Raw genomic sequence first — 23,330 nt, 5'->3', positions numbered from 1 at the left:
AATAACTCAATTATCTTGGAAGATCACAAAATAGAAAAATGACTCAGTAGAAAAGAGCGGAAATTATATAAACCGTCATTAATAATAAAGTAATGAGGATCAGAGTTTGATTAGCTTGGGAAAGAAGCCAAAATTCCATGTTAAAAATTCTTGAAATTGCTTAATCCTCAGATTCATTCTTAAATAATATCCTACCAAAGCCAACTTTTAAATGGATGTAAATAGAATTTTATGTTACGAGTAACTATCAGATTCAAATTGTCGTCCATATTTTATTCATTTTTTAATTATTTAATACATTGTTTTACTCTTTTACAAAAATATAGTTTTACGAATCCTAATCCTCATCTACATTACAAAAGGACTTCTTAGGCTCTTAATTAAACCCTTAACATTTTATAGATTCAAGAATCTTTTATTTAACTAATTTAAGTTTAATCAGAGTTACGTTCTTCATAAAAGGGTTTAGGGTTCAAATTTTTAGTTGTCTATGATGATAGCATATGTTTGATTCTACGCCCTAAATTAATTATGCAATACCAATAGTATTATTTAGTAATGGAACATACTGTATTTGCTATTTGCATTGGGATTACTTCAGATTGGACAGATATATTAATTCAAACATATCTATTGAATTTTTGATAATTATGGAGACTAAAATATCTCCTATCTTATTTAGGATTTATTTCCTTGAAATATATTTTTTATGAAATATGTTTCCTAGTTTGACTAGAGTTAGGGCTTTCTATTGTGTTTATAAATAGAGGTGTTCCCTCATTGTAAAATCATCCTAAAATTATATAGTGAAATCTCTGGCTTGGCATCGCCCCCAGACGTAGATACACATCGTATCGAACTGGGTAAACAGTTTCTTGTGTTCATTCTCCTTTCATATCCGTGATTGCCTGTGTTTATTTCCCAATAGATAAAATGGGAAGTGAAGGCATGAATTTTGATTGTGTGGAAGTAGCAAAGGATCATCACTACATCAACCACACATCTCAGAAAACCAACAATGCTAACATCATGAGGGAATGGAGAATCCTAAAAGGAAGCCTCCCAGACTCCATCCATGTCCAGGTCTACGAGACGAGGATCGATCTCCTTCGCGCAGTCATCGTTGGCCCGGCTGGAACTCCATACCACCACGGCCTCTTCTTCTTCGACATCTTCCTGCCATCCGACTACCCCAACGTTCCACCACAGGTGTACTATCACTCACACGGCTACCGTTTGAATCCGAATCTCTATCACAACGGGAAACTTTGCCTAAGCTTGATCAACACATGGAGAGGCACCAAGCAACAGAAGTGGACTAAAACATCCACCATTCTCCAGCTCCTCGTCTCGATCCAAGGCCTCGTGCTGAACTCAAGGCCTTATTTCAACGAGCCTGCCTTCGCGCCATTCGAAAACACGAAAAACTCAAAGCGTTCCAATCGCTACAACGAGAATGCTTTCATCCTCTCCTGCGCCACTATGCAAAAGATCATCAAGCGCCCGCCACAGAACTTTGAGGGCTTTGTGGTTGAGCATTTTCGACAGCGTGCTGCCCCGTTGATACAAGCCATCGATCGCTATCATCAGGGCCGTGTGGTGGCTGGCGAGTTAGGCATGACATCGCCATCCTCTTCAGCTCCTAACGTTGCCGTTTCTGCAAATTTCAAGATCGGTTTGGAACGGATTCGAGGCCAGCTTGAGCAGGCCCTCGCCTCCCGTTCCATTCCCGTTCCAGCCAAGCCTATTGCTGCTCCTACCACAGCCGATTCTGAGAAGAAGGATGAACACCGTATAAAGGGGCTTCTCGGTAGAATCTCTAGCTTTGTTCTCAACAAGATTCGGAAAAAGAAACAAGTGAAGAGTAGTGCAATAGGGTTTAGGGTTTAGGCATTCTTTTTATGTCATCTTGACTAGTAGTAAGTGTTAGATTGTTATTCCTACATAAACATTAGATCAATATCACCATACCTTAACATACAATTTATTACAGTTTATATTTAATTTGCCAACAAAATTGTATGTTTTGATCATGCTCAGCACAAGGTAACCTTCTTGTGTGTTTTTTTATACTTATATGTATAGATATATGCCTTTGATATAATATAGCTACTCCAAGATAAGCGTTTTTTCGTTTGTTTGTGAACCTTGGTTTTACATGGAGTATCTTGCAACATACTCTCTCCATCCAAAAAAATAGACAAAGTTGTAGATGACACGAGTTTTAATGCATAATTAGTAAAGTAAGAAAGAGAGAGGAAACATATGGTGAAAGACTGAAAAGTAGTGTTACTGTATTGTGGAGTCCACATTTGGAATGACGTGTACAATTAGTATTATTTTAAAACTTTTCATTTTTAGAATTAGTCTAATTTTAGTGGACGGCCCAAATAGTAAAACTTATTTATTTTTTGTGGACGTAGGGAGTAATTAAGACGAACGGTTGCTTCATATGTCAGCTTATTCAAAGATACTCGTTTTATTATTTCTCATGTGAAAGTTCATTGATGACAATGTACCACCAAGGACAACCGTTAGATTTAGGAGCAGATTCAACCTTATTAGCCTGCCACGTGGCAGACTTGCTTGCATGTGTATCGTAGATTGCTTGATTATCGTTGATTTCATATTGCAAATTGCTTGAAACCATACGCAAAGTTGCTTGCCTATGTATCGCAGATTACTTGCCTAGATTGTCATTTTAACTATGGTGTCACCATAGCGCTTTGATTTCGTATCTCATAGTGCTTTGAATCATATGCCGAATTACTTACATGTGTATCATATATTGCTTGCACACGTATTGCATATTGCATGTTAGTACTTATTATCACGTTGTTACTTTAAGAGTGGTGTCACCGTAACGCACCACTTTCTCTCTAATAAAAAAGATAAATGGACCTAATATTGAAATTGGATTTAAGTCACTCACTAAGTATTGTTTATATGATTTAAAAGATTTCAAATATAAATTGATAAAATGACCCAACAATGAAATTTGACTGGATAATCTAATCCAGTCATCTAACAAACCACAATATTTATTGGAGACATCAACGTCTCAACTCATCAACCTAAACCAGAATATTTCTTGGACACTGAATCCAACTACTAAAAGTTAATCTAACTTTCATAAAAATTGAGAAGGATTTTGATTTGTTGTCCACACTCCACAAAATTCCAAATTTCACTGAATTCATCACCTCTCTAGTCTACTCAGTAAGAAGTAAAGCGGAGAAACAAAAGTTTTTTTTTTTTTGAATGGCGAGACACAAAAGCTTCCATTGATGTAGAGTGACAATATCATCATTTAAAATTTGAGAATTAAGCTTGTTTTTGTAATCATATCCATAACTTATCACAAAACGAGACGATGCTAAGAAGTCAGGTTTGCGGTTTGAGGCATACGGTGAGGTCGTCCATGGTGGGGCAGCCGAGGATTCTCAGCTCATGCTCGTTCGCTAGATGTAATAGGCAAATGAAGCACAAATGAGCCGAGATGTCATTAATCGATGGTGCTGCTCTGCAGCTATCTGGGAAATTAGCCAACACTTGCTTGAAGGAGATAGACTCTTCCTGAAAAAGTTGTGTTACTACAAATGTGATTGAAACAACAGTCTCTATAATAGTAAAATGTAGATTACTTTACCTCAACTGGGCTTTGATCCAGTTGTTGTATATGACCCCATAGTGTTTCCTTTAGCGCGTGAACATCAACTTGTTTCGATGTTTTGTCATACTGAACCTCAATCTTGCTCACCTGAGTACGAATCAAGTCGTATATAAGACACAGAGATGATGCATTAGTTACTACTTCTACTAGCTAGCACAGTTTGATTAAGAAATGGTGATGGACAAACAAACCTGTCGAGGTTGAGAAACGAGGGTGCTTGTCTCTTCAACATCGCTATGAGCATGTCCGTCATCAAAGCCACCACCAAAATCATCTCCATCATCCCAGGATGCCGTTGCTTCAAACCCATCTCTTTGTTGATTTTCATTATCTAGCCACAATAATTAGTGTCTCACTACCTCAGCATGTGATGAAAGAGATGAAAAGCAGAGATGTTTATCGTATGGTTGGCGAGGATACAAAGCATAATAGTAAAACTTACCATGTTTCTTCGTTCTAGTCCTTCCGAGGCACTGCAGCAAAAAATACAACAAAATGGATATTATTGTATCGTCCCGCGCTAATGGAAAAGGTAAGTGTGCTATATGAAGCATACCAAAACATGAGGTAGCAAGAATAGCTTCACAAGATCCTCTGGTTGGTAGTGACAATCTTCGGGAAGTTTGGTGTTGCAAGGTGCTCTATTTGCTGGAAGTAATAAGGACTTCGGATTCTTCGGAGGATCAAAGATTTGCGAAAAGTCAGTATCGATAGTGTTTGAAAAATCAATATCCAAATCTGCTTTCTTGTTTTTCGCTTTCTTCAACTTCGGTGATCCACTTTCCTCTGCTGGAACCTCAGGTTCTGCAGAAGAAGTCAGCATTTAATTTCAAAGCAAGAGACAAGCTGGAAAAAAAAAGCCAGTTCGGGCATGGTGAAGCCTAGACCTTTTGTTTTCCGGAATTTCCAGTGATTGGGACCTGCCCAAGAATTTTGCTTGGTTGAAAACCCCAAACTTAAAAACAAGTAGCTATCAACCTCCTCGGATCTGTCATCCTCATCGGGGTCATACACATATGACTGTTCGTCACCCTGCAGAGTGAGGCATGCTGTCACATATTTTTCGTTCTGATAACTTGAAATACGCAAAAGAAGGTGAGGAGGTTGAAGCAACAAAATATCTACCACATAGGGAGCTTCATTCTGGCTTGGGAACGTTGTGTCCTGATTATCAGTAGCCTCGTCTATCACATTTGCTTCGTCATCATGATCATCGTCCCAAGCTCCATAGACCCCAAACGTCTCAGCAGATACACCATCATCATCATCCCTGTCGAGAGGTTCATTAACTTGCCCAAATGAAACTGACTCAGATTGTCTTCGGTTATCTGTGTCCAATTGATTAACTATAGCCATAAGGCTAGGAGATATTTCAGAGCTGCTAAGCATATCCGACACCATCTGCTCAATGCATTCTGAACAAAATTAAACAACATAATCAACAGGTATCAAGTCCAAACCAACCATTTTTATTAAACGAAACAGAGAAGGTAAAATCCTTGCAGGAAAATCCAGTCTGCAGCATTACTTACCACTAGCAAAAGACAGATCAATAACCTGAGCACCCTCATCTCGAGCCACGGGAGATGAACACTTCCCAGGTACTTCCAATGAATCAAAAAGGACCTGGCAGTTACCATAAACTCCAAGATTGTTCAGCAACAGACCCTTTGCTCCACCTTCGTCGAATTGTGCTGATGTCTGATGGTAGAGAGGATCCACCGCAAATGCAACTAAAATAAGAAAATGAAATTCATGAGTACATGTAGTCTAACACACACCAAATGCCATTCAGAAATCAGAAGAGAGAATAATAACACCAGATATTACGAGAACTAATTGATAAATATTAGAAACCACTAGATGCAACTTACCATCAAATTTCTTTACATTTATGGCGGCAAAAGATGACTCCAGCGTTGACAAAGGTGACAACTGCATTGATAAATGCCAAATGCACAGGTTACTCAAATAACAACGTACTTGGATCCACTGCTTAATACTTCATATTCCTTTTTCATCTCTCCCAAAATTAAAGTCCATTTCTAGTCAATGGTACAAAAGTTTTTTGACACTTGAGCCATTTAAAAATACTTTAAAAACACATCTACATAGGTGTGAAAAGGAAAAGTGGACTATCTTTGCAGGAGTACAGAATACAAGACAGACACTTAACCTTTCTCCCTTGCTCTTTCTTCTCATCATTTTCCCCTTGTCCAGCAGTGACATTGCCATCCTCGACAGCATCTGTATGAATAAAGTGTTAGGATTTAGGAAGCATACCAAAACCAGATGATATAAAATGATGTGAATTTGGTATAATAATCTTTTCTACTACATTTCATCCACATACCGACAGTCAAACTGAAGTAGTAAAACCTGAAAAGAGGAGGAAAACTCATAGACATTCAACAAAGGAACCATGAAGGTATGTGAAACCTCACCTTTTTCATCTGCATGCCCAACCCGATTAATTCCTCCAAGAACTTTATATGCCTCAGAATGCACAGAATCCACTCTCATTGAATAAATCCTAACCCCAGCTTCAAGTGTACAACTAGCCTACAGTAGAGTTATACAGTTAAAGTTACAGATACAAGTGAATGCAACTAATATCAAAAAAAAGAATCCAAAGAAAATATGTGGTTTTTGCTTCCTAAAGAGTATGGATGAAGAACATTTAACATCAACCAAGAATCATGTTTTTACTCAAAGCAATGATAAAAAAAACTGCAAAGCTTTCTCCCCACAATCACGATCATCGTCAAGTTACAGAAACTAGCTCGATCATTGCACAAATTCCACTTGACCTTTTGACCTGTTCAACTTAATAATCATAATCATGTTACAATCCTCTTAACCTATGTGATGAAGGACTGGTTTTTCTAACTTACGCTTCTCTTATTCGTATTTTCAACGTTAATCGACTGATGTTTTAATCCCGAACACTTGATTAAACAAAACTTCAAGTCTTCATCTCTCAAATTGTTTTAAAAAGCGATGCTCAATTTCTCCCAATTATTGAATACTTGTGCAATGAATTGCCCAAAATCCAATGCACTATCAAAGCATAGCTCCAAACTAGGGATTTAAAACAAAATACCTTCTGGAAATTGGTTTCAGTATCATCTTCTTCTTCGACCTTAACAATCTCGCAGAGATGATCAATCAAATTCAGCTCCCACGTATTCTTCTGATTAATTTTCTGCACGCCAGAGACAAACACAATCGACAATCAGAAATCGATTTGAAAGATTTTAAAAAATCACAATTCAAAATAGAAAAGCGCGGACATTTTCGCTAGCTAATTTGATGCAGTTGTGGAACAAATCGAGGATCTGTTCTTTCCCGAGGCACGAATCGGCCTCAGGCGAGACGGAGGTGGAGACGACGGTGGGCTTCCGGCGGATGGCGGCGGCACGTGCCGCACGTGCCTGAGCCCTTTCGAGCTTGTCGTCGTTGGAGCCGATTGCAAACTGCGGGCTCTTAATTGGGGAAAATGCAGCTCTTTGCTTCGAATTCGGGCTTATTGAGGCTTCCCCCATTTCCGGTTGCAGACGGCGGCCGGAATTCGTAGAGAGAGGTGTTTACGAAATTCTGGTTTTTCCCTCCTTTTCAAAAGGCATATAAATAATAATTTAATTATGAATAATTACTAGTAAAAGTTTTAAATATTAGGAATTTAGGAGTAGTTCCAAATCCAATTCAAAAAAAGAAAGTTCATTAACAAAATTTAATATTTTCAATTTTTTACCTTGTTAGAAATAAATCCAAAGTCATTCTCAATCTTGCTATTTAATATTTTCACACAATCATTTACTTATCTATTTGTCTTATATCTATTTTAATTTAGCAAGCTATATTATACTACTCCGTACTAAATTCCACATTAATAGTATTATTTATAACAGATTTTGGTAGGTTATATAGTTCATATATATTCACGATGGGTCATCTTCTAATGCTTATAATACACAGTCCAAAACAAAGACTAAATCTACATCCTTGAATGTTGAAATAAATGAATGAGATTAAAGCTCACAAATTTTAATAAATAATAGACAAAATATCAACAAAAGAGTAATATCGTCATTATGTTATCATATGACAATTTTCGTGGGTGTTTTTTTATATTAACATAGTGTATTACAAATATCAACACAGTTTTATTTATATTTTACCTACACTATATTGATATTTTTTTGTTATATTTGCTGATAAAATCAGTTTATCAACATGAGAAAATTGAAATATAATTTATCAAATTTCATTATCCGAATATCGTCGGAACATATGCAATTAATATCTCGTTGGAATCCTTATAAAATTATCTTTAATTTGATATATTTTTTGCGAAAAATAATTTAAATCGAGAGAGTTACTTAAATTTAAAGTTTTGAGATAATTTTAATGAGAGAGAATTGACATTAATACTCTTTAAGTTTATTTAATAATTTTTTTAATTTAAAATATAATCCATGTGATATTATTTCAACTACTAAATTTCTTAATCTAATGGCTAAGATTTGATCTTAGTTTGTGATTGTTAATTAGTTAATAATTGATCACTCCCCGTATATAATATTAATATGTTTAGGCCACATATTAAAATCAAATAAGTATATTACTTGAATTTCTTTGGATGAAAAACAATAAAATTAATGAAAAAAATAAGATGTGTGATTAATGATCAAAGAGTATGAATTAATTAGAATAAGATATACAGATAAAGAAAATATGTGTGAGTAAAGATCTTTATTGAAAGTGCTATGCAAGTCATTAATCCAAATAAATGGTAAATTAATATATAAATTTAATAGCTTAATTTATATAAAATTAATTCGAAAAAAATATATGGAATATTAAAACATATCCACATTTAATATATGAATAATTTAAATTGTAAAAATTTAAAACTTCTCTGAGAAGTCAAGTTTGAAAATTTGTATTATCCAATAATCATATTTTAGTTGACTATTTATTTATTTCTTTTAATTTCAGACCATAGCATAACTTAATACACATTACCAAAGACTAAATGAATTTTTTATATTGAAAAGAATAAATTTCTTACCTCCCGCCACATATACGTATAAAATGTAAATTACTACTCTCACTTAAAATAATGATAATATTTTATGCATCTTGTTTGTTTTGAATAATGTGACAATTTACACTATTTTTTATATTAAGAAGTTATACAAACTTTATAAGTTAGATTTAATTCTAAATAATATATAATTTCATCTTATTCCTTAGTTTAATCTATAAATTTAGTAATATTGTTTACTTAGAGGCGAACTATAATATAAGATTTAAGCACTTTAATTGAGTAAATATGGGATGAAAATTGTAAGCATTACATATATGTGTTTTCGTTTAGCTTGTGAATTAATTCAGAGAAAAAGTATTGCAATAAATGATTAAATCTCAATTTTAACCTAAACAAATGGAAGGCAAACTAAAATCTCTAGCATAATTCCAATTTAACTCAAATATAAAGCTAATTAATATATAAATTTAATGACTTATTTATAAAAAAAGTTAATGGTAGTGCACTATTTAAATGTGTTTTAAAACTTCTTGAAGAAGTTAGCATTTTATTGAGCTATTATTTGTCCAATTGTTTTTGTCTTAAAAAATTATTTTTGGATAGAAGACACCTCATCTTTCTTCCCTCCAAAAAGGACATTAAGGTCTTTTCACCAAACTTGCACTTTAGATTAGGATAGATCGTGTCCCAAGTATAGTTTGATAATATCCTCAAGAAAAACTTTAAATAAAGTTTTATTATCTACAACCTAGCCAGTTAGAATTTTATTTCATGAATAATAAATAAATATTTTCATTGAATCCATTCCCGTAGTAAATAAGATATTAATTGATTATATCAGTAGCAGAAATTAATTAATTATCGGATATTTACATCTTAAGTGCGGAAAGTTATTAATTAAGCAAGGAAACCAAAATTACTTATAATTTCGGATTTGGATAGATAAGTCAATATAATTACTGTAGTGACTGATAATAATATTCAATCTGTGTTTGAATTAAATTGAGGTCCAATTTAATTAGTTAAAAACCAAATAGGTGTGGCCCGCGTCCAAATATATCACTAACTGGGCTCAATATGTAACTTAATAAATAGGAGAACAAATGAGAGACAGTGGGAATACACTGATAATTTTCGTCCCTCTTTGTGAGGCGCCGATTTTCCTTCTCTCACTCTATGTGAGATTTTTGTCTCTTCTTTATTCAAGTCCTATATATTAAACAGATTTTAATTTAAAATTATTAAATATTATAAACAAAGTAATAAATAATTAAAATAATATTAGTAGACAAGTGAACCTACTTTGAAATTGTTTATCTTCATTTCTGAGATACTGAAAAAATAAAACTTGAAGAATTATGTGCCATTTGTTTAATTATATGATTTACATGTGTTTTCTAATTTTTTTATTAATCATTAAATTTTACTTTTTCACTACACTATTGATTATATTTATTTTGCAATATTTTGATAATAAAGACAAATTAGTTAAAAATTAGATGTTGGTCACAAAAATTTCAGACTTGAGCTATTAAATTAACAATGGGTTGCCCCAAACACATTAAAATAAAATCCTTGCTCCGTCATTTTTTGTAACAATATGGAATACTTTTTTTTAATAATCCAAAACATATTTAAAAATTATGAATAAATGCAAATACTTATTAAAATATTTACAAGCAATGTGACTAACGATTCATCTTGAAGCAATCACACGTAAATTAATTCTAAATTAACAACTAAATTCCCTACCACTTGTCGTCAATGACATGCTACTTCCTTATTTAGATAGTTTTCGGTAATGTTTTAAAACACTTTTACTATTTTTAGTATAATTATGATAAAATTATATAACTGTAGCACTTGATATTATTTATAGTTTAATTAAAATGGCTTAATATTTTATCATACACTGTACTACCTCCGTCCTCCAAATTTTGACATACTTTGACCCGACACGGGTTTTAAGAAATGTAATGGAAAGTGAGTTGAAAAAGTTGGTAGGATGTGAGTCCTACTTTTAAAGTATTAGTTTTATAATAAAATGTGAGTAGGAATGAGTTAGTGGAATATGTGGTCCACTATAAAAAATAGTAAAAAGTGAAGTGTGTCAAAATATGGGGGACGGACCGAAATAGAAAACTGTATCAAAATTTGGGAGACGGAGGTAGTAATTAAAAAGTCATCTAACCTTTTCTATTTAAGTTAACTTAATAAACCTTTTCTAAGCTTTTCTATTATACTAATACCAAACTAGTGTTATCACCGATTGCTATGTAATCACACAGTCACATGCGCACACACCATTCTGCATTTAAAGATATTGTCTGTTCTATTATTATTTTTTAACAATACTCCATTCGTCTTTTAATAATTATCCACTTTAATTCAGATCGGATTTTAAGAAATGTAAAAAAAAGTGAGTTGAAAAATTAATAGAATATGAGTCCCACTTTTATATATTAGTTTTATAATAAATTTTGAGTGGAATGAGTTATAGGACTATGAGACCCACTTACTATTTAAGGTAAAAAGTAAAAGTGGACAATTAATGAGTATAGACGAAAATGGCAAAAAATGAACAATTAATAGGGACGGAGGGAGTATTAAAAAAAGACAACGAATACACTGTCACACATGCACATAACAATCAGATTTCAGGATTGTATTTTTGTTGCACTTTTTAACAACAATAACAGATAAATACTCCCGCCTTCTATAAAATGTTGTCCAAATTTGATTTGACACGGATTTTAAGAAATATGAAAAAAATGAGTGGAAAAAGTTAGTATAGTGTAGGTCCCACGGCGGCAGCGGTGCAGGAGGGCCAACGGCAGCGAAAGCGGAATAAAGAGAAGGAGAGCCGACGGCGGTGGCGGTTGGACTCGCACACCGGCAAGCCCGCTACCTGAGAGTTACGAGAGAGAGGGGTGACCGGCGACGGCAGTTGGGTGGCGTGGAGGAGTCCTCAAGCCGGGTGGCCAAGAGGTGGAACCGCGAGAAGGAGAGAAAGGCGGCGGTCATGGCGAGTAAGGCATAGCAGCGCCGCAAGGGAGAAAGGTAAAATAAAAAATCTGTTTAGTGAATATTTGGGCTTTTATAAATTGTTGCTTCTCTAAATTGGGTTTTTATTTGTATATTCTTAAATATAAATATTTTTATCTCATTTTTGTTCTCTATTATATTTTATTTATTTCACTCATATCAGATTTAAAATTGTATAAAATTGTTTGCCAATTTAGAGATGCTTCACAAGCTAAACAATACTACTAAGTTTTTAGATTAAATTATACTCATATTCAAAATTAAACTTAACTTATAAAGTTTGTATAACTTCTTAATATAAAGAAGTCTAAATTGTTACATTATTCAAAACAACAAAGATGCATAAAATATTATCTATATTTTAAGTGATATTTACTTTTTATACGTATATGTGGCAGGCAGTAAGATTTATTCTTTCTAATATCAAAAACTCATTTAGTCTTTGACTGTATATAGTTTGAAATTAAATAGAAGAAATAAATAATCAACTTATTAGATAATACAAATTTTCTAACTTGACTTCTCAGTGAAGTCTTAAATTTTTTAAATTCATTTAGTCTTTGACCATATATAAAATGTGATTATTAGATAGTACTAATTTTCTAACTTACTTCTCAAATAAGTTTAAATTTTTATTATTTAAATTATTCATATATTTAATGTGGATATGTTTAATATTCCATATATTTTTCAAATTAATTTTTTTAATTAAGCTATTAAATTTATATATTGATTTACCTTTTATTTGGATTAATGACTACCACAACACTGTCAATAAACATTTTTACTCACACATATTTTCTTTATTTATACTGTATGTCTTATTCTAATTAACTAATATTCTTTTATCATAGTTACATATCTTCTTTTTGTCATTAGTTTTTATTGTTTTTACTCCACTTAGATTATAAATTAAAATTGTATAGATAGTTCATTCATTTGGGAATAGTAAATTCTCCAATTAGAGTAAGACAAGATAAGTATATTTATGTTTTTTAAAATTTTCACATTGCTTTAAATTCATAATTTCTTTATATTTATTATGTTTTGTATTTATTACTTGAAATTTGTATGTCCTGTGCATAGCACAAGTGTTAATAATAGTACATACATTTGTCATAGTAGTTTACATGAACCAGAAGCACTTATCCTTACAAAGGTGTTTATGTATTTAGGCAATAAAACCATACATATGGATCAAACCTTTTTGATAGGAATAGCCCGAAGAGGGTTTTTCTTTTGCAATACTAGTCCAAACACATCTTCTCTTTGAAATTGTTTGGATTCAGTCCCTTGTTGGAGTTTCCAGTCAAAGTTATGACACAGTGTTGCTATCATGCAGTGCAACATGCGGCTAGCAAGTGGCATGCCTGGACAAATTTTCCGTCCAGAACCAAATGGAATTAGGTTGAAATGATGCCCTCCAAAGTCTATATCGTTATCTAAAAATCGTTCAGGCTCAAATTGATCGGGATTGTTCCATATGGCGGGATCTCTGGAAATAGCCCAAGCATTGATAAATATTTTTGCATGTTTGGGAATTACATATCCATTTATCTTGGTTTCATCTTTGGCTACATGGGGAGCTAACAGGGGTGCAGCTGGGTGATAGCGGAGCACTTCTTTGACAGTAGCCTGCAAGTAAAATTTAGTAATACATTCGAAAAATTGTTATATCGATGATATGGAATTTTGCAAAACAGATCATACAAAACCCTGAAGATGCGAATTAATTGAAGTTACTAGTGTGGGCATGCCTGCAAGTATGGGAGTTTGGAGATGTCTGATTCTTGGAGGATGCAAGTTTGGTCTCCAAGAAGATTGTTGAGTTCTGCTTTGAGTTTTGCTAGTTTGTCGGGGTGGAGTAGCAATTCTACCATGGCCCACTCTGCTGTGGCTGCACTTGTATCCGATCCTGCAATGATCAGGTCCTGAGGGGTAAAGTAAAAGGAGTTAGCATTGAAAAGAAAGAATGAAAGAAAGAAAGAAAGAAAATCATATGCTGACCACAAACATATGCTTGATTTCTTCAATACTCAAATCATATTCATGTCCTTGCACAAGGTCCAGGAGGGTTTCAAGAGAATCATTGGTCCTGTGGTAATTGGAGGCGGTCCGCACTTGCAACCGTTGATCGATTAGGGTTTGGATGAGTGCCATCAAAGTCCGGAGATGATAAGTGAGGTTCCTCCTGAGTCCCTGCGGATCAAAGGGAGCAAGCAAGGGAAAGAAATCTGCGAGATTGGGAGCTCCGGCGAGCCTGGTGAGGGAGTTGACATGCTCCCTCAGGTCCCTTCTGTTACCGATCTCAATCGCGAAAAGCGTCCCGAACATGAGGTTGGACATCGTGGCAAACGTGGCTTCTCCGACGTTCATAGGGGCGCCGCAGCGCTCGCTGACGTGTGCGGCCAGCTTCCGCAGCCGCTCCTGCCGGAGGTGCTGGCTGGCCTGGAGCGCCGCGGGAGAGAAGAGGTGCTCCTTTGAAATGCGGCGGAGCTTCCGCCACTGGGCGGAGGCGGTCGACAGCAGCCCCATCGACATGCGCTCGTGCCCCAGGACGCACACCGCTTCCGCGCTGAACGGCATCGAGAAAACGAGGCCTTGTCTCTGCAGGATCTCCCGCGCCATCTCCGGCGACGAGACCACTCCCACGAATTGGGTCCCGAGCTTCAGGGACATCAAGGGGCCGTACCGTTTGGCGAGCTCAGCCAGGGACTTGTGCGGGTTCCGCCCCAGTTGCAACACATTGCCCAGGATCGGGAGACAAGGCGGCCCCGGAGGGAACCTAAGTCCACGCCGATGCCGCCATGGGTCCAGCCACCTAGTGTGGACCACCCATGCGGCTGCCATTGCCAACCCCAACCAAACAAGAATATTGTTAACTTGCATTATATTCTTTTCTCTGCAGGCCTTTCTTCTTTCTACCTCGCCCTCCTATTTATAATACTGTCTACCGTCCAACAAAGATTGTCTCACTTTGACCTAGGGGTGGGTAGGTAAGGTATACCTTACCGAAACCACCATACCGTATACCTTACCGTAAATACGGTATGTGAAAAAGTCATACCTTTACCTTATCAAAGTTTTCGGTATACCGAACTTCGGCATACCTTATTTTCGGTATGATAAATTTTTATACCGATACCGTACCTCATTTTCGGTATATACCGTACCGAAGTTTGGTATACCTTACTTTTGCGGTATACCTGACTTTCAACATCAATTAAAATAGAAAATTAGAGTTTTTAAAATATTATTTATAATTTATAATTTTAAAAATAAATTAAATATAATTTATTCATAATTATATTTATATTTCACAATAGATTTTATAATTTAAAAGTATATAAAATATATTTTATATATAATTGTGTTTATATTTTTGTGGTATATACCTTAATTTACGGTATATACCTTAATTTACGGTATATACCGAATTTCGGTATGCAGCGGTATACCGCGGTATTTGAAAATTCATACCGTTACCTTACCGGAATCTTTCGGTAAGGTATCATACCATACCGAAAGTCACGATATACCGAAAATTCGGTATTTTCGATATTTTTTCGGTACGATAAGGCCGGTATTTCGGTATTTCGGTATTTTTCCCCAGCCCTACTTTGACCGAGCACGAGTTTTAATAAATGTAATGAAGAGTGAGTTGAAAAAGTTAGTGAAATGTGAGTCTTACTTTTATATAGTACTCCCTCCGTCCACGAAAATTCGTCCCGGTTTGACCGGGCATGGGTTTTAAGAAATGTAATGGAAAGTGAGTTGAAAAAGTTAGTGGATTGTGGGTCCTACTTTTAAAGTATTAGTTTTATAATAAAATGTGAGTAAGAATGAGTTAGTGGAATATGGAGTCCACTACCAAAAATGGTAAAAGTGAAATGGGACAAATTTTGGGGACGGACGGAAATGGAAAACTGGAACAAATTCTCGTGGACGGAGGGAGTATTAATTTTATACTCCTCCGTCCCCGATTAAGAGTCACACTTTTCCATTTCGGTTCGTCCCCAATTAAGAGTCACACTTCATTTTTACCATAAATGGTAGTAGGTCCCACATTCTACTAACTCACTCCACTCACATTTTATTATAAAACTAATATAAAAAAGTGGGTCCCACATTCCACTAACTTTTTCAACCAACTTTTCTTTATGTTTCTTAAAACCCATGCCCGGTCAAACTGTGACTGCTAATGGAGGACGAAGGGAGTAATAAAATGTGAGTAGGAATGAGTTAGTGAAATATGAGGGCCACTACTAAAAATAGTAAAAATGAAATGAGACAAATTTTGTGGGAGAGGAGGGGAGGGAAGGGGGGAGTATTTGAATTTTAAAATACTACTAGTTATTTCTCTACAGCCTACTTAATTTGACTTTTCATATAATTACTGCTACTAGTAATTTTAAATTCATGATCCAAATACGATGAAAGACAGCTAACTATTATAGTACTACGACATTAGTTTAATTCTGCGCCGTTGAGACTACGGAGTACTTCGTTTTATTTTATATTTTTTGATGGTTAAATGAATATTAATTTAAGGTCACGTCACGGGAGGACTCGAACCCGAGATTTTTGCAAACTCAATAAGATATGAACTCCATATCGATTTCATAGACCATGAATACACTGTTGGAATCCTGTTAGTGTTAAAACACATAAAAAACACCTCTGCTTCAAGGGTTTACACAAACACACTCTGAGTTGAGCAAAGCATAATCCATAAAAACAGATAAAATGCTAAAGTAATATATTGCGTAAACATAAAATATTAAAACCGAGGAACAAAAATTAAAGAACAAACGAATTATACCATGATGATAGTGGATAGCTCTTAAACATCAGGCATTGCGAGCGCTGAGGATTCAAGAGGAAAGATTTATAGGGATGAATATTGTTCATTTAAACGCATAATCATTGTGAGAATTAATGTGCCAACCACAATTTTCTAATTATTAGTCGAGCTGTTTTTTTTATATATATAACTTTTGAGATGATTTGCACATAAATGCCATGGTTATTATTTATAAAAACTAAGACAATTCAAATACTCCAAATTAAATGATAAGGCTAGATACCAATAATCAAAGCGTTTTTTTTTCTATTAAACAGCCGTCAAATCTAACTATATAATAATGTCATCAAAGCCAATTAATTAACAACTGATTAAGAAAATGAAACTAACACTACAAAAAAGTGACGGAATTATTGACAGCAGAAATTTCAAATAGTGACGGATAAGTGACTGAAAAGCATCAATCTTAATTGGTGACTATTTAGTCAGTCACTAATCCGGATTCACCATGGTGGCCTCTTTTGATTTCTGTCATTGTAACTTTAGCGACGGATTTGTTCGTCGCTAATATTTTCTATTGACAAGCTTTGTATTGACGGATCTGTTGATACTTAACCTTAACCTGTCACTAAATCTGTTAGGTGCCTAAATTTCATGGAGTGACGGATAATTCCGTCACTAAATTGCGAGTTTTTTTTTTAGTGTAATGTACTATTATCCTAATGATGCTATAGAAACGCCATAATGCATATAAATCTATTATAAGTTTAACTGCCATAATTTATTACCGTGTATATTTATGATAACAAAAACTTGAATTAAAAATTAACTTTTTTTTCCAAAACCAATTAATCGTCCGCCAATCAATGGCATATTAAATGTCCATAAATATTACTCCGTATTATAAATTTTATAATAAAAATAACAATAATATTTAAAATTAAAGCCAATGGGTGAACCGTTTTCTCTAATCTTGATATCTATATTAATCATGACCTAGTTTGTAAATATTCAAATTCAATCCATAAATTATAAATATTTTAAAATTTGACCAAAACTCGTCAAATTAAAAATCCTACTATTTGTTTCATGCTCACTAATCACTATTCTACAGCCTGCTTATTTTGTCTTTTCCTGAAAATAAATACTCCTAGTACTAATTAGGGAGTACTTTAATTAATTTTGTTACATTTTAAATTCATGACCAAATACGATAAAAGACCGCTAATTAAAACAAAAATAGAGTACTATATTTTATACAACATTAGTTTAATTCCTGCCGTTCAGACTATGGAACTTCTTGATTATATAATGTTATGTCAATACCTAGTACCAAAATTATATTACTAGTTGTAATGGAATCAAGTCATGCCACAAATAAATTAGAGTTTATGGACTAAAGATTATCATCTAATTCACAATTGGCTTTTAGTTTTGACTTTGCAATTATTTATGATAATAAACTATGAAATTGAATACCTGCTTTAAATGTTCTAACAAAACTAAGATGTAGTATGACCCAAATATAAACCTTTTCGTCTTGATTTCTAGATTTACCTAGCTATATTTAGGGATGTCAATTAGACTAACTCGTTCGGGTTCGGGCCAATCCACTCGGGTTTTCGGACTATTTGGATACTAGTTATTCGGGCTGTGAATTTCTCGGGTTATTAATTTTCGACTCTAAACCTAAATCTTGATATCTACATTAATCATCTAATTCACAATTGGCTTTTAGTTTTGACTTTGCAATTATTTATGATAATAAACTATGAAATTGAATACCTGCTTTAAATGTTCTAACAAAACTAAGATGTAGTATGACCCAAATATACACCTTTTCGTCTTGATTTCTAAATTTACCTAGCTATATTTAGGGATGTTAATTGGGCTAACCCGCTCGTGTTCGGGCCAATCCATTCGGGTTTTCGGGCTATTTGGATGTGGTTATTCGGGCTGTGAATTTCTCGGATTATAAATTTTCAGCTCTAAACCTAAATCTTCGGGTTTCGAGCTAACCCACGGGCTATTCGGGTCAATAGTAATCTTATATGTTACTTTCTATGCAATCCAATATTCTAAATTATTAAAAAATAAATTGTCGCAAATAGTAAAGTATTATCAAAGTGATTAAGAGAAAGAAAATAATAGCAATTGAAAATTGAAACAAAATAGATAAACATATCGTTTAATTAATACTACAAGTAAATGGAAATCATGCATTTCATATAACCTTAACTTTCAATTTGAGAGAGAAGACATAATTACCATATATTCTTCATATCAATGTTGTATTTAATATTGATATTACCAAATGTACTTCATATAAGTATATAATCCAAATTTTTAATTATATTTTTATATTAAATGCTCAACCCGTGGGCTAACCCGCAACCCACCCGGGCCAGCCCGCATAACCTGCCGACCCAAACGGGTTAGCCCATGTAGCCCGCTTTTGAATATGGGTTGCGATTTTCCAACCCTAATCCTATGATTTTACCGGGTAATTCGGGTCGACCCGTGAGTTTCGGGCTAGATTGACATCCCTAGCTATATTGATAACATAGACGTGAGATAAGATTTAGTTAGTGGTTTACTTTTTTTACTCTATATAGGAGTACATTTCTAGATTTATATATACAGAGTTGTGATCAATGTCGAACTATTCTTAAAGATTAAACTAGAGATCAAATTTGGGTCATCCATTTTTATTAATCTTGTGGTTAGGATTAATTTACAATTAATTTAATATTTTATTCAATAAATACTTTTTTATTGAATTTTTTTTTTTAAATTTTTAAATTTTTTTTTAAATATTTTTGTTTTAATATTTTTTATTCAATAAAAACTTGTTGGAGTAAATAATGAACTATATTCACTAATGAACTATAAATAATGAACTAAATGAAGTATGTTATGAAGTAATTTTGACATGTTATTGAAATACATTAATGAGACAACAAATTTTAGTGTTAAACGTTAAGCGGTAGTAATGAACTATATTCAATATATAATGAACGTTAGTAATGAAGTAAATATGACATTTTATTGAAATGTAACTGTGTTAAACGTCAAGCAGTAGCAATGAACTTATTACTTTATTCAGTCTTGCTATTACTTCACTCCATTAGTTTCTTAATTCATTTCGTTAGTTTATTACTTCATTCAGTCATGCTATTACTTCATTCCATTAGTTTATTACTCCATCCGTCCACGAATAGGAGTCCCATTTCTATTCAGCACGGATTTTAAGAAATGTTAAGAAAAGTGGGTGGAAGAAATTTAGTGGAATAGGGGTCCCACTTGTATATATTAGTTTTAAATGATATGTGAGTGGAATGGGTTAGTGGAATGTGGGGTCTCTTTACTATTTATGGTAACTATGAACCGAGACTCCTATTCGTAGACGGACCAAAATAGAAAAACGGGACTCCTATTCGTGGACGGAGGGAGTACTTCATAATTTGGTAGTTATCTTTTAGTTGAAGTAAATTCGGTATGTAATGAATGCGAAAAAATTACTTCAAAACATACGTTCGTTTAGTTCATTATGTAGTGAATATAGTTCATTATTTACTCCAGCAAGTTTTTATTGAATAAAAGAAATTTAAAAAAAATTAAAAAAAATTAAAATTTAAATAGATTTTATTAAATAAAATATTAAATTAATTATAAATTAATCCTAACCACAATATTAAGAAAATGATCTAGCATTTTGAGTTATCGCATGAGCTGCATGCTTTAATTTAAAAATATATGCTTCTTTTCGGCCATTAATAAATAGTACTCCCTCCATTCTATAGTAATAGAGTCATTTTGCCATTTTGGTACGTTCCATAATAATAGAGTCATTTTCCTTTTTAGTCTAAGTCAACACATTTTTCCACACCTACTTTACTCTCTCATACTTTTTTTCTCTCTTCATCTCTCTACCTTTTTCATTTTTCACTTTATTCTCCCTTTATTTAACTAACCTAACATATTTTTTCTTAATTTCCGTACCAAAGGGAAACCTTATTCATTAGGAATAGGAATAGCCCAAAGAGGGGTTTTCTTTTGCAATACTAGCTGAACAAGTTGTTAATATCCATGTACAATAACCAAGTGAACACGGCCCATTAATTATTACTACCACGTAGGGATGTCAGTCGGGCCAATTGCGGGTTAATCGGGTGCGAATTTTTTCTGGGTTATAAAAGTTCAGCCCTAACTCTAAAAGCTCGGGTTTTGGGATAGCCGAGCGGATTAATCGGGTTGCTACCGATAAAATTAACATAAGATCAATCCAATAAATAATGGTGAAAATTAGTTATATTTATAAAATTTAAAATATTTAATGATGATAAATTTGAGATATATGCTTAAACTCAAACATAAACATGATCAAATACTAATATTTGAGATTCATGCAAAATAAAACATAAACATCAAGAAATTTTAAAACATGTTTTAGAAATTAAAAATATTTTTTTAGTGAATTTGAAGTTTCTAATTTATTTATCTATTATTATGTTAATAAAAATTTAATATATAATTTATATATTTAATATATAAAACATGAAGTTTTTTTTAGTAATTTATATCATAAAATAATCAATGAAGTGTCGAATTAGAGTCAAACAAATAGAACAATAGAAATTTTATTGGATATCCGGGCCAGTCCATCGAGTTTTCGGTTTTGACCCTAACGAATTGTGGGTTAATTAGATTGTAATTTTATCGGGCTAGAAATTTCCAGTCCTACCCTATAAATTTGACAGGTTATTCGGGCCAGTACCACTTATATGTACTATACTTTGATATAGCTAGTATATCAAAAAAATGACGCATGTTGTTTTTAGTGTTTCTTTTGAAGCATGTTTTTTGACACCGGGATTTAGTGATAATTCCGCTGCCCTCTTCCATTTTCTGATATTGGCTTGCCATTGGATGCAATTTTAAAATTAACGTGATTGAGAACTTTTTTCAATAATAGAAATGTGACATCTTTTGCATCAAATTCTAGTTTCACATATGTTTTCTAATTATTTTTAACTTTCATTATATTATATTACCTCCGTCCCTGAAAATTTTGTCCCATTTTTTTATTTTTGTCCGTCCATCAAAATTTGTCTCATTTCACTTTTACCATTTTTTGTTGTGGACCTCATATTCCACTATCTCATTCCTACTCACATTTTATTATAAAACTAATATATAAAAGTAGGACTCACAATTCACTAACTTTTTCAACTCACTTTCCATTACATTTCTTAAAATCTGTGTCGGGTCAAAGTGGGACAAATTTTGAGGAACGGAGGTAATATTTTTTCACTACACTATTTATTATATTAATTTTGCTATATTTTAATAATAAAGACAAATTAGTTAAAATTTAGAAGCAATATCACAATGATGACGATTCATCCTTAAGCAATCACACGTAAACTAATTCTAAATTAACAACTAAATTTCCTAACACTCGTCGTCGATGAAATACTACTTACTTATTTAGATAGTTTCCAAATATTTAATTTCACTTTTACTATTTTTAAGTACAATTATAACTTGGTGTATTAAATAATAAAGAAAACTACTCCTTCTGTTCGGAAATAAAAGTCCCGTTTCTCCATTTTAGTCCATTCGCAAAAAGGAGTCCCGATTCACTTTTACAATAGGGTCTCACATTTTACTAACTAATTTCACTCACATTCATTTAAAACTAATATATCCTATCCCACTAACTTATCTCCACCCACTTTTCTTAATATTTCCTAAGACTCGTGCCGCCAAGAAAAGGGACTCCTAATGGTGGACGGAGGGGGTATTTATTAGCCAATATGAGCACCATGAATAAGATTTCCGCCGACGGAGGATCCGCAGCACTCCCATTCCGCCTCCGCCTCCGCCGACGGAGGATTCGCAGCTCTTCTCACCGGTTCCGGATTGGCGGGGGATCCGTCAGCCATGTCGTGGAGCGTGAGGACTACCTTGAACACCGGCGGCTGATCCGACGAGTTTCGCTTCTGGACCTTCTAGCACTCCCACTGCTCCCGCCTCCGGGCTCCCCGGTTCCAGATGGACGCAGGGTCCCTCAGCCACGGCGTGGAGCGTGAGGAAAAATGCGAAGAGTGTGAGGGGACCGTGTGGTACGGAGGGAGTATAATTTATGAAAAAAATTAAAAATTATTTTTATAGAATTACATCTAATTGTTTACAATTTTTTATTAAATTTTTATTTATTTATTTAAAACACTGCAAAAAGATAAAAATATTTAAATATTTAAATTATTAAAAGGTAATCAGGGCAAAAATTAAAAATTATTTTATAGAATTACATCTATTTGTTTACAATTTTTTATTAAAAAGTTATTTCATTTATTTAAGACGCTGCAAAAAAACATCTACTCTCTCCGTTCCCTCATAGTTGAGGCGGAACTTTTTGGTACGGAGTTTAAGAAATGAATGTTGAGTGTTTAAATAAATAGATAAAAAAGTAAGAAAGAGAAAAAAGGTAGAGAGAATAAAGTAAAAAGTGAATAAAGTAAGAGAGGGTAAAGTAAGAAAGAGAAGAAAGTTACTCCCTCCGTCCCACAAAAGATGTCACATTTCCTCTTTTGAAAAAAGTTCCTTCTCACATCAATTATAAAATTATATTTTCTCTCACCACTTAATACACAAAATAACATCTCCTAAAATCTCGTGCCATTTCTCAAGTGTGACATCTTCTCTGGGACGGAAGGAGTACTATATATGGAAATGACTCAACTATAAGG

General features: G+C 33.7%; 1 protein-coding gene and 2 pseudogenes across 1 annotated transcript; 1 reads left to right on the top strand and 2 right to left on the bottom strand.

The window, feature by feature from the left end:
• The first annotated feature begins 355 nt into the window (after positions 1-355).
• On the top strand, positions 356-1,890 carry LOC125195551 (putative ubiquitin-conjugating enzyme E2 38 pseudogene; annotated as a pseudogene).
• Positions 1,891-3,198: 1,308 nt separating this feature from the next.
• LOC125196742 (condensin complex subunit 2-like) lies at positions 3,199-7,237 on the bottom strand. The gene is made up of 13 exons (XM_048095356.2): positions 6,967-7,237; positions 6,777-6,878; positions 6,118-6,235; positions 5,850-5,920; positions 5,548-5,608; positions 5,206-5,406; positions 4,799-5,088; positions 4,561-4,705; positions 4,230-4,477; positions 4,116-4,146; positions 3,865-4,004; positions 3,650-3,760; positions 3,199-3,576 (listed from the first exon to the last, which is right to left on the bottom strand). The coding sequence occupies exons 1-13, from the start codon at positions 7,216-7,218 to the stop codon at positions 3,385-3,387; spliced, it is 1,962 nt and encodes a 653-aa protein (XP_047951313.2). The 5' UTR covers positions 7,219-7,237; the 3' UTR covers positions 3,199-3,384.
• Positions 7,238-12,968: 5,731 nt separating this feature from the next.
• On the bottom strand, positions 12,969-14,639 carry LOC125192396 (carnosic acid synthase pseudogene; annotated as a pseudogene).
• Positions 14,640-23,330: the final 8,691 nt, after the last annotated feature.

This window comes from Salvia hispanica, chromosome 4 (genome assembly GCF_029641045.1).
Source record: "Salvia hispanica isolate PSC_SH4W2 chromosome 4, Shi_PSC_v1, whole genome shotgun sequence".
Taxonomy (NCBI): Eukaryota; Viridiplantae; Streptophyta; class Magnoliopsida; order Lamiales; family Lamiaceae; genus Salvia; species Salvia hispanica.
The sequence above is the reverse complement of the archived record's forward strand: the minus strand, read 5'-3'. Positions and strand labels throughout refer to the sequence as shown.